This window comes from Dermacentor variabilis, chromosome 3 (assembly GCF_050947875.1).
Source record: "Dermacentor variabilis isolate Ectoservices chromosome 3, ASM5094787v1, whole genome shotgun sequence".
In the NCBI taxonomy this organism is placed as follows: Eukaryota; Metazoa; Arthropoda; class Arachnida; order Ixodida; family Ixodidae; genus Dermacentor; species Dermacentor variabilis.
The window spans coordinates 92,875,608-92,894,216 of NC_134570.1; the positions used below are offsets into that span (position 1 = coordinate 92,875,608).

General features: G+C 49.3%; 1 protein-coding gene across 5 annotated transcripts in view; it reads left to right on the forward strand.

The window, feature by feature from the left end:
- LOC142576051 (pleckstrin homology domain-containing family G member 5-like) overlaps window positions 1–18,609 on the forward strand; it is a 747,630-nt gene that overhangs the window by 403,382 nt on the left and 325,639 nt on the right. For all 5 annotated transcript variants that reach the window (XM_075685967.1, XM_075685968.1, XM_075685969.1 and 2 more), the window contains one exon: window positions 10,477–10,564. In XM_075685967.1, coding sequence (XP_075542082.1) covers window positions 10,477–10,564 — 88 coding nt within the window. The remainder of the gene's footprint in view (window positions 1–10,476; window positions 10,565–18,609) is intronic.

Here is an 18,609-nt window from a genome sequence, read left to right on the forward strand (position 1 = left end):
TGTTGCTTCGACGAGATCAAGTAGCCTTGTAGAAACGTTGGCTACAAAAACATCTCTCGTTCTTATCCCGTACTGAGAAGGTGGGTGGAAGCATGAAATGCTTGACGTTTCATCCTCGTCTCATTGTGCCCATCGCGCCACTTGTAACGCGTGTGGCAAAGAATATGGTTGAGAGACGCCTGCTGTGTGACAGCCCCGGAAACAAAGGTCAGAGGTTTGACCTTCGGACAGCTATGGGGTAATTGGGTGAGGAGAATTTTACAGAAGATCGTGGTACAGTGGGGTCATGCATCCGCGATGTGCTGTGACACAAAAGCGCAGCTGCGTTTCTTGAGATGCACTAGCTTATATGGCAGCTTGTGACGGACTGAACGCTTCAGTGCGTGTGTGTGCGTGCACCCTACTGGAAACTTCTCTCCTTTTCATATTTCAGTCCACTCTCCCCATTACCCAGTGCAGGGTAGCCGACTGGTCTCAATTTGATTAACCTCCCAGCCTTTACTTTACCACTTCTCTCTCTCTTTCACTGCTGGAACTGAGTGCTTTGCTGCATCAATCGCCTCCTCCTGTAATCTGCGATGTTGTCATTTGAATTCAATGATGTCTCATAGTTTGGGGCATGTGGCGCTTCGAGGAATATTTCATGGCGGAACGTGGCAGTTTTTAGCAGTGCTGGTGTCACTTGGGAGCGGCTTTTGCTTTTTTCCGTGACCAGTGATAGTATAAATGTTATGCTCGTTATTACTAAAAATAAAGTGCCATATCTGATACTGCTACTGTATTTGATCCTCCCCCCCCTTACCAAATAACCTTCTACACACCCGCAGTTTTGCCGGTCTCGCTCCACAAATGTCCAGCACGCTAATCCTCCCTCCAATTCTAATCTAGGACATGCAAGGCCACTGCATGGTCACTACAGTTTATCGCCGGAAATGACGCGCGATAACCACATTTCTTTTTTCGACGTTTTGCGCTACGAAGGTTGCAGTGCGCTAAAAGATATTGAAACATTCAACGCCAGTCACTATGTCAAACTCTTCGTCCATCCGTGTTGGGTGCGCACGAATGTCTGTCTGTCTGTCTGTCTGTCTGTCTGTCTGTCTGTCTGTCTGTCTGTCTGTCTGTCTGTCTGTCTGTCTGTCTGTCTGTGTCTGTCTGTCTGTGTCTGTCTGTCTGTGTCTGTCTGTCTGTGTCTGTCTGTGTCTGTCTGTCTGTGTCTGTCTGTCTGCGTGCGTGCGTGCGTGCGTGCGTGCGTGCGTGCGTGCGAGCGTGCGAGCGTGCGCGCCGTTACAAGCGAACAGGAAGATCCATTTGCGTAGCATACGCTTTCTACCTACATTTTATGTTAAGCGCCTACGAATGAATGAATGCTTTACCTTGCCGCTTCTTGTCGCTTGTTCAGCTAATGGATGGCCCACTCGCTCATTTTTCAGCCTACAGTAGCTGTCTCGCAGTTAGCGAGTTGTTACAGATGGCGGCGCGTTTGCCCTTTCTGCCTGGCGTGAATGCATATTCATGTTCTAATCACCGTACGTGAGGTGTAGCCGACATCACGCGACTAACGATGCGGACCGAGGTGGTCAGGCATCACGAATGCTGCACTGGTCCGTGCGATGGATCTATAGCTGTCACACGATGAGGTGATAGAGCGAGATTCGCTCGACTTGCGCTATCGTATGTTACGACAAAGAACAGCTCCGTATGAAGCGCGGCTCGAACAACCGCTTTTCGCTAAAAGCTAAGCAAGGAGCGCTTGACGTAGCCTACGTAGTACAAGGACGAAGTGAGGTGAGACAGACACGACGTAGATCACGCTTCGTTCTTGTAAGTTCAGTACTGAGCGTTCAGCTTCAATTTATCGCCTACTGTAGCCTAAGTGGGGACACTAATAGCCCTTGAGCTAAGGTCCCTGTACTTAATTTGAAAGTAGCAGCATCCGTTCTTCTTGTACTTGTCATCCTGTAAATTCCTCTCTATTTTCTCCCCTCTTCAGCACAGCGGCTCCACGATGAAGTACTTAGTCGAGAATGGCGCCAATGGCATATTTACTCAGCGCTCGGGAGGTTGACCTTTCTCTGTCAGAAGCAAAAAATAAAAAAGAAAACGAGAAAGCGGAAATGAGGCTGCATTAGTAAATTGAGTTTAGATAAGTTTACTCGGAATAAGCCGAAATTTTCGGCCACCGCGATTACAACGCTTTAACGGCTACAACACGACAGTCGACTTGCTCATAGAATTTCGGCAATATGTTTTCTGGCGACTGACTCTGTTCTGCGCCCAGCTAGTCGACTGCCCATCAGCATATAAGGACAAATGTTTCCCCAGAGCCACAAGCACATACCTCCGCCGCTGCGCACGCAAAGTTGTCTGTGCACTGTAGCGTGAAGGAGTGTACACACAGCTACGGTTTGTACCCGCTGCTGTAGTTGGGCATGCGTCTGGAAAACAGTGCCGTCCCGTGCGTGTAGCACTGGATCGCGAAGCCTATAGGGAGCATTCAACACACACGCTGAAGCGCTGAGGCCATAGGCGGGCGCACGAAGGCTCGCGAAGTGAACGTGCGTGCGACGTCCGTGGTGGAAGGCGCGAAGTGATGGACGCTGTTCGCCGGAACCTTGCTCACGCACCCGTAGCAGGTGCGGCGCGGTTTGGATCGCGTGTGATTCGATGCCCTTTAGCGCGCGAGGTGTTTTGCCCGCCGTGGTGCGCGCAGAACGCATTCCCGGTTCTGAGAACAACAACGTGCTTGGTTGAACGCTGAATGCGTCTGATGACTTTATACACTGTTCTCCCGGCGCTGTTGTCGTTGACGGATGCAGGTGCAGGCAAAGGAAAGAAAGTAGTCGCGCTTATGCTGTCAGATTCCTTCGCGCGCATCGCGGTAGTGGTGAGCATGCATGAGCAAGTCTCCAGAAAACATTGGGCACCGTGACTTTGAATGAGAAAAATAAGTGTTGCTTGGTCGGGAAGAGAATTCAGGAATCCATGTTTTCTCTCTTCCTCTATCTCTCTTTATTATTTTCTTTTTCAGTGAGCCTTCCTAATCAAACTCTCTAGAACTTTGCCGACCGGGCCTGCGGCTGGGTGCTTCTGTTGCTGCTGTCTTATACCAAATAGCTCACACGCAGTACGGCGCTCATATAACGAATCGGCTTATATGTAGCTCCATCTGTACTGCCTATAAACATGTGCCTAAAGCGATCTTGAAAGTGATCTGCGTTGTGTACACACTCTAGGTGCGGCAAGAGCTGATAGCTTCGTGCGCGCTGTGTTCTCTCCGCTTAGTTCACGTTGAGGCGAGAGGCAGCGCGAAGGTGAATTCGCTCGCTGCTGCTGCCGCGAGTCCTCACGACAGAGTTCTTACAGCGAGTGTCCGTTCTCATCGAGTGAGATGTGTTTATGTTTGCCTGGGCTCGCGTGACACCACGCTTGTTAATTTAGTCAATAAGCGAATGTTTACGACATTATACGACCTATAACACTACTATTCTTACTTCGTGTAGCTGTCTAATAATTTGCTATCGCAATCGATGCTTTGCCTTTCGGACGAAACTGCTGCTTTTTTTTCTCTCAAATTAAACAAATTTAAGTTAGTCAAGCGGCTGTCTAATAAAAATGCTTGTACGTTTTACACGTACTCTTATCGGAGCTACCCGCCGTGGTTGCTCAGTGGCTATGGTGTTGGGCTGCTGAGCACGAGGTCGCGGGATCGAATCCCGGCGACGGCGGCCGCATTTCGATGGGGGCGAAATGCGAAAACACCCGTGTGCTTAGATTTAGGTGCACGTTAAAGAACCCCAGGTGGTCAAAATTTCCGGAGTCCTCCACTACGGCGTGCCTCATAATCAGAAAGTGGTTTTGGCACGTAAAACCTCAAATATTATTATTATTATTATCGGAGCACACCTAATAAGTAGTGAAATTACACCTATCGATGCGTCTTGCGTCATTAAACACCGTTCCCTTAGAGAAAGGTTAAAAGGCATATGCTATACTTTTCAATTATTGAAGTTATACACAGCTTTCGCGAACATAGTGGGTGAGTTTTAGCAAAACTTTAGAGAACTAGAGCATATGTGGTGGTGGTTTGAAGTTATAGCACTTAGAGCGTCTGGTATAGGGCGCTTTCGAATAAATGTATTCTCGCTAAATCTTTAGGCTGTGTTCTTGTTTACTGTGCACCAGATCTGGCGCCTTCTTCTAATGCAAAAGCATTATATGTCCCTCGCGGCAGAAAATCCGGCGTTGTTGGCAAGGGGTGGTACCAAGGATCATCATCATCAGTGACATCGTCAGCATCTTGTATGACTGCAGTAATAATACAGAAGTAAGGTTAAAACAAGTTAGAGTAAGGTGAGTTAAAGGGCCCCTGACCAGGTCTAGCCAAGTTGAGCTGACAAGTGCAGAGCATACAATGCGCACTCACAATCGTGTCTTCTGAGAATCACATCGCTACGCGCCGTGAAAGGAGCTGAAATTTCAAACTAAACGCCGTTTGCCCTTCTCCTGGCGGGCGCCGTGCTCCAAGCCGGAGGGATGACGTATACGTGCTAGTGCACCTACGGACATGTGTATTTGCTGTGACGTCGCTCTTGGTGACTCGTCACTTCTATAATTATGCAAAGCAACATCTGCTCCTTCTCTAATCTGTTGCATCGACAGACGAATTAAAGTTTAGATAAATAATAAAACACACAAACCGAATGTCTGCGTGTATTTGTTTTACTTCGCACCGCAGCAAGAAAGGTGTACTTCCGTTTCGTCTGCTTTGTTACCACGTCGTGCAGTCGTGCGCGCTTACACCGAAACTATGCTGTTTTCTAGCGTGTTCCAACGCGCGATCATACTGTGATCCACTTGCGTGTGCCTCAGTGTTCGCGTATCACTGACTTATAATGCTAGTCAGGTGTTCTCGTGCACAGCGCGCAAAATCGTGCGCTGCGCGAAACGAGACAAACGCAAGAGCTCGCGCGCGCGACCGTCAGCGGAAATGCGCCTCGCAGTAAAAAAGCGAGAGAGAGAGAGAGAGAGAGAGAGAAAAGAAAGGCCTCGTGACGTATGCATCACGCGATCCCTCCAGCTCAGGTATGGGAAACTCAGTGAAGGAATTTCGATTGCAGCGGCTAGACGAGGCAAGTGGAGAGAGTGTCCCTGTTGGCGGTGACGCTCACCTCCTGAAATCATGGGTTCGCGGCACTGAAATATTTCTATCTCGGCTATACATGAACCAATTTGAAACATTCTTGCGGTAGGACGCTCCTAAGAGGGCACGTAACAAGCTCCAGCGTATAACCAAACTGTGAACGCATGACTAAATAAATAAATAGGTAAACGAATGAATGAATGAAGTCTGGCAGAAACCAGCTATAATAATTGTCGAAAACAGCGTTACATTCTTTAAAATGCTCCGGAATTTTGTTGAGTAGCATTTTATGTAAATCGCCTAAAGGACCAAGCAGGGAGCGGATTTAAAGGCTAACCTTCTTTTGTTTTTTTGCGAACCTCGCCGAGTTTCGTGACCGTGGGAGCTGCGGCTTCGCTGTTCCCTTGAGGAATAGGCCAACCAATCACAGCGGCGCACGCGCGCCGCGTGCGTTACTGGGTTCCTTGCAGCAGCTTCAGATGGCGTTCGCGTCCGCGCATCCGCGACAGCGGCGGCGCGGAGGCGAACACCATCTGATGCTGCTCCGTGCGGCACTCGTGCGTCCGTGCGGGGAGAGAAAAAAAAAAGAACCCGAAAGCTGGCCTACGCACATGCGCGGCTGCCCGGCGATGAGGAAGTAAACTCTTCTGGCGGATAATATGGATTCAAATTGCGCTACGTAGGCATGCTGCCTCTGAAACCATGATGCATTCAAGGCATGCCTGCGCGTGCGCTCACGCGAGCACGCGTGTGTGTGTTCCGACTCTTTGTGCATTCACACAGAGCTTCGCTATATATAGATTCCAACTCGTCGATTGGCTGAATTTTTTAGGGAGTTCCCTATCTATAGCGTTAGGGAAACCTGGAGACCTCTTGCTCGGCAAGCTTGTTTCTATATGTGCGTTGAGTCACTGTAGATGCGGGACTGGGTAGGAGGTACCGCTGTTCAAAGAAACATATGACGCTGACTTGGAACACTGGGTATATGCCAGTCGGTCCGTGTTGGTCTTCAGTGAACCTCTTTGATGCCAACTTGTCTCACTGGGTATGTGCCAGTAAGCGTGTGCCGCTCTTCAATGAACGTATTTGATGCCAACTTAAGTAGCTAGGCATGCGCCACCGGTGAATGGGTCGCTCTAAAATCACGAAGAGGAGCCCTTGAATTTATCCGATGCTGAGCTGAATCGAACCCTTGTCACAAGGGTTCCTCAAGGACAGCAATCCGGTGCTTTAGCAAGCTATACGCCAGAGTTTCACTTGGTATATGCCGCTTTTCAAAGAACGCCATTCACGCCAACGCCTTCGCGAGATGCGTCATGAATGCACTAGGTATATGCTCTAGGCATATGCACTAGGTGCCGCTCTTCAATGAACCCCGCCATCTTGAGTCACTGAGTATGGGCCACTGGCAGGATTCGGGGGTCGTGGCCTCTGAGTCTGGCATCACACAGAGGGTTGCACTCTAGCCTACGCCGCCGGTCTGTCTCGTAATGGGTAGGTGGCCTATGCTACTGGGGTGTCACACGGAGGCTAAGTGGGCCCACACCGTCGTCAGAGTTTTATTGAAGAGCGTTGCCTCTTTAGTGAAGAGCTCGAGGTCGAGAGGATGAGGAACGAAACAGAGGATTTATTTACATTGGAAAGGCAAACTTATTTACATAGAACAAGGGGTACTAATACTGGCCGGAGCACGGAACGCATTACATCGTTCTCGTAGCATGAGCTACAGGTCAGAAGGCTACATTTTTCTGGCGAGCACACATCAGAGCACACACTAGCTGAATCAAAGGTGTACAATTTTAACCCTTGTGTCCTCCCTAGATCCGTAGGCCAATGAAATACGCGGTCACACCATCTTTCAGTCGGAGCGCTCGTAGTCGCCTTGAGGGCGAGAGTGGGCACAATCACTCCGGCACCTTTCTTGACGTAACATCATCGGAGAAACACCTCCGGGCGCACACGGCTCCCTGTCTCAAAGAAAGAAGGGGATGCTCGCAGACAGGGGTGTCACGCTTGACTCCATTTGCGCGTCTTGGCTCCTAGTATGGCACAGCAGCGACCGTAACGAAGCGGCGTATAACGCACTTTCACAGGAGCTCCTTGGTCTCAGCGTCGTAGCCGGCGACCAAGTGCCGTCCATCAAGCCCATAGCCGTCAAACGTGTCTCACCTTGGTGTCGCCGCTGGCCTGTCCGAGTCGACGTATCGTGAGCCTCACGAAGCGATTCGTCGCAGCAGGGGTCAGAGGTTGCGGTGTCGGCCATCCCTATGCAGAACGCATAGGCTTTGGTAAGAGCAACGCCCGACCACAGTCGATGCAAAAGCGTGGCGTCCTCACGGCGAAACGTTGATAGGACTCGAAGGCTTAATGTTGGATGAAGGAAAGGAAGGAAGGAAAAGTTTATTTGGTCCTGCAAGTAGTGATAGTATAGTCGGCAATTCCTGAAACGTGGCTCATTCTATTGCGACGTGGTGCACTGGCGAGCAAGCAAGCGGATCTTCCGTGCTGTATCAGTTCTAGAAAATGGTATTGGTACGTGATGATCCTCAACATGGGCTGTCTTCAGGGCAGCTTGATCGGCCCGTTCATTGCTGGTAATCCAGCAGCGACTTGGAAGCCACTGGAAAGTTATGGTACTTCTCGTACAAAAGTAGTAACGTGAGCTGTTTAAGGGCTGGTGATGATAGAACATCTTTTTTCGGGCTGCCAGGTATTGTCAGGTTGATTTTTGGATGAGCGAGGCACCATGGAGGAATCAAACGTCTCGCATCAGGAGTGAAACAAGCTGGCAATGATTCACCATGCGCGGTTATCGTTTGGCTCAAAGAGGTGCGCGATCTGTTCGCTCGTAGAGAGGCTAGGTAGTGGATAGGAGTCCTGGTAAAATGTCTTATATAGGTCCTCAGTGCTTCAGTTTCAATGTGGGTCTTGACAAGATGGTCTCTAGTGATTGCTATAGTCGCCACAGTTGATGCGTTCTGAGGCAGGCCTAGACAGATCTGGAGCGCTTGAGCCTGAACACTTTGTATTCTGCGTAGATTAGTTTTGCCTGTGTTGGTTATTGCTGGCAAGCTGCACCGCAGAAAGCCGAGAAAAAACACCCTGTATAGTTGTAGCATAGCACTTGTCGACATTCCCCAAGTCTTGCCGGTGAAAAACTTGGAACAGGTGGAAGATGCCTGCAGTCTCTGTCGATTATGACACCTAGAAACTTGTAACATCGAACATATGGTATTCTTTGACCATTTATCATCACGCTTAGTTTGTCATCTGTGTGCGCTTAAATGGCACTAGTGCGCATTTCTCACGGGAAATTTCCAGGCCTCGATTACGGAGGTAGATAGCCGTTTGGGTGGCAGCTCTCTGAATTCTCGCTCGCAACTGTAGGCGTGTTACTGCTGACCTCCATATGCAAATGTCATCCGCGTAAATGATAGCCTGATTGTGCTTGACCCTTGCTCAAAAAGAGCAATTAGCTTGACATTAAATGATACAGGGCTAAGTACACCGCCCTGGCGGACGCCGCGGTAGCTATAATGTAGAGAAGTATGGCCTCCCTGGGTGCACGCTTGCAAAAAAGGATCGTATGATGAAATAGCTGCAGCGCGTATCCATTGAAACATCCGACTACCCACTCCTACCTCTTCGAGAGCAGAGAATGACTTCGTGCGTAACGTTGTCATACGCCCCTTTGACGTGGATGAACAAAGAAGCCCGGAGACGCTTACGGCATTTCTCATGCTGAACGTAGGTGGGCAGCTCGACGACGTTATCGATCGATCATCGACCACATAGGACCACGTACGTTGTAGGATTACGATGATAAAAGCGCGACGCGAGAATGCTGGAGGGCAACACAGCTGTATTGTGAAAGCATCGAGTCCAATTGCTTCACAGGTGACATAGTAAAAAGGCTATCAGTTTCATTAAAACGAGAATCATTGCACGGTTTTGACTTGCGGTGCGCCTAATTCAGCGCGCACTGCTCACAAAACATGAGAGGGAAGACTTTCTTTTTTTCGCTCTCTCAGAATCATGTCTCACTTATAGGCACTTTGCATTCGTCGTAACTAAGCGTGTCCAACAGAAACCGGACCTTTGTCACGCGCTCAGATGATCAGCCTGCTGACAAAATGGAAAAAAGGAAACGACAGAGAGATTGGTTGCGAAGTACTCTCTCTGATTTGGAGTACGCTCACGTGTGGGCTCCAGCGTATTGCGATACCTTGCACGGGGATGCGCGCATGCGCGTGATCACCACTTTTGATCGGATAGAGAGAGTTACAAAACAAGAAAAGGGGGAGAGGGGGTGGGCAGGTTAAACAAACGGGCACGCGGTTGTCTACCGTGCACGAGGGAAGGGGGATGAGAGATTGAAAAAGAAAGGAAAGAAGGTAAAGGCAATGGGCCAAGAGAGGGAGAGTACCGTGTTCACATTAGTAGACACAGGCTCCCCATAAGCGATTTCTTAGGTCAGTTTATTTGATGAAAGTCATTAAAGAAAGCCCTTAAATTCTTCTGATCGCATAAAACGAACTGTAATTTCTACTTCAATGCACCATTATTTATGGACTGAATATAGGAGCAAAGGCTGGCTGAGTGCATTGCTTTAATTAAGTTTGTCACATCGCATGCGCAGTGTCATTGACGATACCAGTTTTTTGTCTTCTCTTCGCATGTTAGAAAGTGCAGATGTCTTCTCACAGAGACAAACAGGCGAGGCGGCAACAGGCTTAGAACCCACATCGACATGATACCGTACATCTTACGCTGCTCGCGTGGCGCACTTTCTGAAAGTCTCAGCGTGCTCTGTGTCAGCAGGTCGTCGTCGTAAATGTATGTGCATGCATGTATGCCAAGATGAGAGGAATAATGAGCTTACCCTTGTAATATATTTAGGTAAACAAGCTGTCACGAAAGCATGTCATATTGAGAATGAGGTTTCGACGGCAGGTTCACGAATATGACGACGTGAAAGCACCGTCGTGTAAGCGTGACGCATACCGTGGCTTAGAAAAAAGAAAAGAGAGACACAAATGTTTGGTAAACAGCGCAAGTGGCGAACTGAGCGAACTTTCTTCCAGCGATCGTTGCTGTGCGAATCACGGAAGTGCGGATTCATGTCTTCTTCCAGGGGGGTGCAGGCGTTCCAGGCTGAAGTGTATACCCGAGTAAAGAACTAAAGAAACAAATAAAGAGAGAGAGAGAGAGAGAGAGACGAGGTGACGAGCTTTGATGTTGTAAGCGTGTATCACAGGAGCACAGCATATACACATATATCTTTGCGAAAGGGTTTTCCAGAAACTCATCTCTGTGATGGCGCATGGTTTCAGGACCCGGACCCTGGAGAAGGCATCGCCGGGCAGCAGCAAGCAGAAGGCAGTGAAGAGCTTGCGCTCGAAGGGCCGGGACCTCTCTGTGGTGAGTCACCGTTTCTGCGTTCTCTGCCCCCCAGGCACCGCGAAATCCGTCCGCGTTTCATCCGACTGCTTTCTCAGACGAAGTCGCTGTTTCACTTTCCGCATGCACTGTTGCGTTTTTACACTTTCATTAAAGGCAGCACTCAAAACTCGAGGTTTTTCATCGTGGGATGAAACGTCGTAGGGACGTCCACGTACACTATGTGAAGTGACCTAGGGGAAGAACCGTTTTGAATACCGGGCGAAATCACACGATGTATTTATGTTGCAAAGGCCATTTGTGATAGGCACCAACGTCGGCTGATCGGAACCGTCGTCCAAGATATGGGTGCCAAGGTGGCGACGAGTGAACAACCGATTTCAGATATCCTGAAGCCTTGTTATTGTCAGCTTTGACTCATTGCTCTATCGTTTCTTTTGTGTATGCGTGTGCGCGCACAGACGGCGTACCACAGCGTTGATTGAAAACGAATGATTCCGTGCGGATTCATTACGGTAGCTGGTATACACAATGTCATTTGCGGTTCGTAGACGCCGCCATATTAGTTTGCTATAGGAACTGTTTTTCAATTCTGTGTACACCAACGTCAGGTTAACGTTCTCAGAAAATATTGAACGCTTCTATACAACAATTTTCTTGCCCACAAATCGACTATAGATTTTAACATCCAATGCACGGGCACTGGTCGTTAAAGTTAGAAAACGGCCCGTGCTTACAGGCCGACGACGGTCTTCTAAAGCTCCCATAAACTAGCCTTCATGTCTGTAAAACGTCGGGAGTGAAACAGTGCGAAAAAAATTGAATAAATTGGCTGCGGCTTAGCTCAGCTAACCCTGGAAATGCAAAGCGAAAGCTTGGTTTAGCCTGGTTAAGTTTTGGTTTCACTTGGTTTACCTTTGATTTAGCGGTAATTATTATACTTAGGTATACAATCATCGTTAAGCCAGGTATGACGGCTGTGCCTATGTCGGTGGCTTGACATGACTGTGATTAGGCTAGGGTAGGCACGCATTGTTCAACCGCGCGACGCCTGTTGTGCCACAGGGAAAGCGCAAGTGCCAGACATGCCAAGAGACACTGCCAACATACGCAGCGTCGAAGCACAAACGGACAGGGCGCGAACGCGGTCGCTACATCGGCCTCGACGGTGCAACGCCTGCTGCATTTCGGACACTGTCCAGTGAAGCAGCTCGACGCGCAGTGGTCATACGCCGCTTGGCGATGACGGCTCAAAGCCTCCCGCTCCCGCGCAACGCTCAGAGAAGACGGTCCGGCCTCGGTCTCATCCATGGCCAAGCTCGTACGCTCACACTGACTAGGCGAGCGCGGCCCTCCTCTTAGCCAGGCGCGCGGCGAGTCACGTGATCTGGTGGCGGCGCAGCTGCGGAGAACGCATGCGCCAAGCCGGCGACGGCGGCGGAGCTCGGCGCGGCGAGTCTCGTGATGCGTTGCCAAGGCTACGGCGCAGCTGCGGTCAAATGAAGGTCAAATTGCTGGCGGCGGCGAAGCTCGGCTCGACGCGGTTAGTAAAGCTTTTGCTTTAATATTTATATTATACCATCATCACATGTAGCGATTGTGGACAGCTGGGATAGTTAATCAACATCAAAGTTGACTACAGCACCAAAAAAAAAGAAGAGAGAACGTAAACACAAGCACAGAATGGCACGGGACAAGCGCTGGCTAACTAGGTTGGCTTTATTCATGCACAGTTGTCTGAACGTATCGTTGCCGAGAAAAGCGTTTCACTGATGTACTACTTTGCATGTGTTTACGTTCCCTCCATGTTTCTAGGCGTGCTTAGCACGTACATTATGCGTTTTCTCTAATTTCTGTCAAGCACTGGACCACCATTTCCGCTTCGTCATCGTTCAGACGCCGGGTGTCCTTTGGTGCATACGCTGAGCAAGTTCACTGCGTTTTGCGTCTATTGCATCATTTTCTACGCAATCGCTGTCATCTGTTGTAGGACGCTCGGTGAGCCACCGCCGTACCGATGCGGCCACTTTTCATCGAATAGCTTCTTTGTCTCTCGCCGTTTCGTGGCAGAAATGGAAGGCTGCCTATCAGCACTTGCGTGTCCATCCGTGTTTCGTTCAGCTGCCACTTGTAGCCTGCCTAGTAACGGGTTAAATATAGAACTAGTATGCTATCTCCATCGTTGCTAGGACGACGTTTCATACGCCCGTACATCCGGCAATGATGTCATTACTTTCGTACTATAGATGGCGCGCGCGCTGCGTCCCGTCCCTTATCCCTTTTAGCGCGTTTCTTCGCATCGACACGTCTTACGGTCCGCTGCTCGTGCTGCGTAATCAGCCGCTGTTTCCCTATTTCAGCCTGTCATTTTCTTCCTTCTTCTTCCCTGTGTCTGTGTGTGTGTTTCCTTCCTTTTTTTTTTTTTTGTCGTACGATCCTCTCCAGCCACAACGCTGCAAAGCCGCTTATTACCTTTGCTAAGCCGCTCGTGAAAGTCGAAGGTATTAAATTGCCTTTGCATCTGAGTATTTGGAATCCGGTATTGCTTGGGGGGGGGGGGGGGGAATGCTTCTATCTTGGGTCTCATAGATTCCTTAATGGTTATCATGTTCTTTCCCCCTTAAACTTTCACGCCACTACTTTTGGACGTTTGCAAGTTCCTCCTTTCCTCCTTATTATGTTTTTTTTTTCACCTGAAAGAAAGAAAACTTCGCTCTTCTGCCTTAAGTCGTATTGCAGAGCTTTGGAAGAATAGAACTAAGTGATATTCTCTGTTTGTTCTTTCTTGAATTGATGGGCTGACAGCCGGGGATTCGGTGGAAGTTAATTGAGAACTGCGCGTTGAACTCGACGTCATCGAATTTCGTCTTCTAGCGGCACGTGCAGCGAGCTGTATGCAGGAGAATATTAGAATTCTTTTCTTTTTCGGACGATTTCTTTTGTTAGGCTGATTCAAATTTAGAACTTGTAAATAGAGGGAGCGAGAGGAAAGAAAAGGCAGGGATTATAAATATACATTGTCTAGTTTGGTGCCCTCTACATGGAGATGGGGATGGAAATATTGAAAGAAGGATTGAAGACGTGCGTTTAGGTCAACCACGCGCGCTAGCGAATACGCCGCGTGTCTACATCCGGGCACTCAATTCCGTCGCGTTCAGATAATGCGGAACTTGCAAAAGGTTTCGGTGAATTGGGCAGCTAGCTGTGGCGGGATAACGATGGTTTTAGAGCAAGCGAGATAGGCACGGACAGTCGTTATCGAATGCGTGCGTTCAATTCGATCGGGACAGTCTGAAGGGCTCGACTGAGCGAGATGTCCGTGTCTAAGTGTAACACGATGACGGTGACCACATACACGTGAATACAACGAACCACAAGAGAACAAGAAGACTTGTTCTCTGTGAAGTTACTAAAACCTGGGTGTCTGACAATATCCGCACTACAGGTGGTAAATCATTGTCAAAACGTCAAGCAACGACGCCAAACATACAAACGTTGGCAAGGACACATGCGTAGGCCCCAACCTTCGATGGGAGCCGGAACGTTTTCTAGCTGAAATCGTCCCCCGCCTCCTTCCTCCAGTCAAGCCGCATGTTCCTTGTTCGGCTACTGTTGATAAATTGAAATCTCCATGCATTCGTAAGCCACAGTCTTGTTTGGATGTCATCGTTTTAGTGACGTGGATGCCGTATTGCTTTGGTGCGAAAGCGTTATATGCCCCACTGCGCGAAAATCCGTCGGCGAGATTGAAAGATGGCAACAAGAAATGACCGACTCCGCCAAGAGTAAAAACACGTCACAACATGTTCGGATTGACGTCACATTTCTCAGGGACGTTCCCGTGAACAACGTAAATTATTGCCTTTGAAAAGAAGGTTTGTTACATTTCGGTGTGGTAATCGAACCCGGGTCGCCGGGTAGCGAGACGAGCAAGCTTCCGCGACGCCGCGGTGGCTGCGCGGTTGTGATTTGCTGAAGGCATATACCGAACGCGTGCGTCATTGCACACGTCATGTCACACGCAGGCAAGCCAGCCCGTTGAGACGCTCGGCTCGTTTTTATTTGGCCTTACCGAGGCGCGATTAGAACGCAGGCGAGAGCTTGCGCGAACAAGGAACGCACGGGAAAAAAAAACTGTTCACCAAGGGGTCTATAATATTTTCGAATTCCCACACAGAAGCAGCCTTAAGAGTGCCTGTCGAATTTCTTTTTTTATTTTTAAAGCCAAGCTTTCTTTCCCTCTTCTTCCGACTTCTCGGGCGCTGCTGCTGATACTGTGGTCTTGCTGGCACGCACCGCTGGCTTTCTCGCAACACCGTTAGATGGCACTCGCCTCCGCGCATGGTGGCGCAACCCACCGCCCCGTTTTAAAGGAGACGCTCATAACATCCATCCATCCAACCAACCATCCATCCATCCATCCATCCAACCGGCCGGCGCCGCCGCTGCAGCGTTTCACAGTCTGTGCGCATGACACTTGCTGTGTTTGCTTTCCTATGCGACAAAAATGCAGGTGCTGGGCTGTGATAGGGTAACCATTACAATCGTCCATATCCTGAAGAGAGCGCTTGAAGCTGGCGTCTGAAGAGCGTGCCGGCCATGATCTGCAGAAGGAACACGTAAGCACGCGCCAGCAAAATGGTTCCAAAGCGTTCACTCAGCATGGAGGACACCCAGGCCCGAAAGAAGTGTCGTGCGGTGCAGGAGCGTCTAGGCTACGCAGCGAAACGTGGTGCATACCGCGAATGTATGCGTAAAATGTATGCGTACACTTTTAATAATTAATTGAATTACGTGCAGCCCCTTAATTCAATTAAAGCTTAACGCTTCTGCTACGATGCGATGTGCCATGTGAGACAATGATAATGATCAACCCTCAGGCATTATGAATGACGCACAACGACACCTCATGCAAACCCGTCTCCTTCTGTGTACTGTGGACTACGCAGACAAACAGCAATAGAGCATGCAAGGTAACGTTTAACATCAACTCACCCCTCTCGTATTGGACTATAAATGCTGAAGGCATCACACATTCACCGCCGGCATCATCGCTATTTATCGTCAATCAAAGCAAACAGCATTTAAAACTTCGCTTACATCGATTCCCAGAGTGCGTGAGATCCGCATTTTTTTTTTTTTTTTACATGGTAGAAAACCAAGTGATTTCATTTGCATCATAAGCGAATGAACATCCATTCCGTTCGGTTATTTGATGGCCGTCATATTTGCCACCGTATTGCATTCAGCTGGCTTTTACATGTCCTCGAGATTTTACTCTTTCCCTCTTTCTATTCCCCCTTATCCTTACTCCCAATCTGGGGTACCAAACCGGACGCTCGTCTGGTTGACCTTCTTGACTTAGGCAGCGCAAACTAACATGGATGGAGGGAAAGAAAACATAGGCACTAATTCATCCTTGACTTATATAAATTCTTGCTTTCCCTACGGAATATCAGCCCTGTTTTCTGACCTAAAGTAATAAACATTACGTGGATCGTTTACTTAGAACAGTTTCTCCATACACGTCTCGCGCAGCCTGTGGGGAATAAATTGTTCTCTTTTTGCCTTGCAACAGCGCATGCTCGGCACCTGCATAATATTTTTTCCACGTGACTCCTATTAAACGTAACTTCGTCGCCGATGCCGGTTTGTCATATTACGCGAGCCAGTAACGCTCGTTATGCCGCTTAACAAATGCTTTGGTGCGTTCGCTCCGTTTAGAGCCTCTACGAAGCGATGTTAAACTGAAAAGTTTAACGAATTACCAAGTGCAGCGATTACTACATGTACATGAGATGTAAATGGGATGTAAACAAGTTCACCGATAAGCAAAGTCAAATTATGCGCTCTTGGCGTAAGAGGAGCCTTTCCGAGTTTGACGCGCGTTCGCGTTCGTGAAGTCCGTACATATATCCCTCGTCATATTTCTCCGTCCCGCACCGCGCGAAAATTTGCATTAATATACGAAGAATAACGGCGAGTTTTAACCAACGAAGTCAGAACACGAGAACTGTATATATACGCGAAGTACGATCTTCCTCTTTTGTTCTTCATGTTTTCTAGTTTTTCATCACGCCGAACTGGCTTCTGCCTAGGCCTGGATGAGACATAAATTGCTCGCCTTTTATTACGTTAGCTGGAAGGCTGTCATGCGCCGCGGGCTCGCAAGAATTTTAAAGAAAGCTATAGATTTCTAAAGTTTATGGACGGCCTCTAGACACGGACTAGAGCGGTTATGTCTTTTTCATTCTCTTTATCTAGTAGTTACCCAAAGGTATGCAATAATGTGTCTTGGAAGTTTTGGTTGATATCTGGATGTGGTTTTGGTGCGGAGAAATTTGAAAAATATGGTTGGACTTACTTTGCAATTAGGAATCTGATTTTATTAGAGTATACAAAAAAAAATAAAGGAAACACAGAAAAGTTGGAAACGTAGTGCATTTGATATTGAGTAATGATTCTAACTTACCGTGGCCAGGACTGCACAGGGATCGTGTATCCTGTGGTCGATACGGTCTCGTGGCTCGGTTAATTAAATTGGCGTCTCTGCTAAGCTGGAGTTTTCACTGTTTTCAGCTTCCTTCGTAGCTTCTGGTGCTTCACTTTACTGGTACATGGCAAACTATCCGTCTCTGTTCCAGTTCTGCCGGTAGCTGTAAAAAGGCCGTAGACAAATCATCGCCGGTGTTTTCCTGTACATTTTACGAATTAATCGATCTGTGTGCTCTCTACAGCAGGCATTATTGCCCCGTTTTTCTTTGTCATGTTTAAAATGACCATTCGCTGCTGCCGTCGCTTAATCAGTTTCTCCTGCCGACCGGAGGACACTAGCTCAGACCGGCCTCTCTGCCTTTCCTCTAATAATTTCTCCCCATGTCTTCAGACAGACAGACAGACAATGAACTTTTATTGAGGTCCTGAGGGACTAGCTGGTGGAGACCCGTTGGGGCCCCCGGCTCGCCGCTGGCTGCTCCCATGTCGGAATCGGGAGGCCAAGCCTCTCCGCTCTTTCACGGGCCCTCTGGACGGCCATGGACTGGAGCTTGAGTTCCGTACTAGATATGGCCTCATCCCAGTCCCGTTCGCTGGCGAGGGACGTATCCTGTAACGCAGGACACTGCCAGAGCATATGAGATAGAGTGCTAACCTCCTCCCCACAATCCGGGCACTGTGGGTCAATTTCTGGGTGAATCCTGCTTAAGAAACCTCGCGAGGGATACGACCTCGTCTGAAGCATCCTAAGCGTGATCGATTGAGATCTGCGTAGATTTGGGTGTGGAGGCGGGAAGCGCCTGCGTGCCTCTTTATAGTGGGAGACGATCTCATGAAAGGTTAATAAGGGGTCGCTGTGGCCTAGCTCCTCCGGATCCAATGTAGCCCCACCGCCGTCGCGGCGCGTTAATTCTCGCGCACGGCGGTGAGCAGTCTCATTGGGGTTCGGGCGGCCCGGCAGCACGTTGTCGCCCATGTGATCGGGAAACCATATAATATAATGCACGGGGTCACAATTAGTTCTGGACTTGCTTTTCAGAATTGCCTCCACCTGTATCGCAACCATTCCCGAAGCGAAAGCCCTGACGGCCGCGCGTGAGTCAGTGTAGATATACGGCCTTTTTGAATCCTGCATCGCCAGCGCAACCGCCACCTGTTCTGCCACGTTGGCCGTCACAGCGTCTACCGAGGCCGCAGATAGGAGCTCGCCCTTTTCGCTGACCGCCGTGACCGTGAATTTACCGGAGCGCCCATACTGAGCTGCGTCCACGAAGGCTTCCATGCCGACCGTTTTCTTCAATATCGCCCTGGCACGAGCTGCTCGCCTGCCCGAATTATGCTGTGGGTGAACGTTTCTAGGGAAGGGACCGACGACGTAGGTCCTTTTGGAGTTCTCGTCCAGCTGAACCGCCTCGCTGTGATTGTAACGCGGCTGCAAGCCCGCCGCCTCCAAGAGGCGCCTACCGGCGCTTGAGCCCGAAAGCCTCGTGATCTGCGCCGCTCGTTGCGCCTCTGAGTTCGAGGGTGGTGTTATGAACGCCGAGCTGCATTAGCCTGTCCATGCTCGCCGT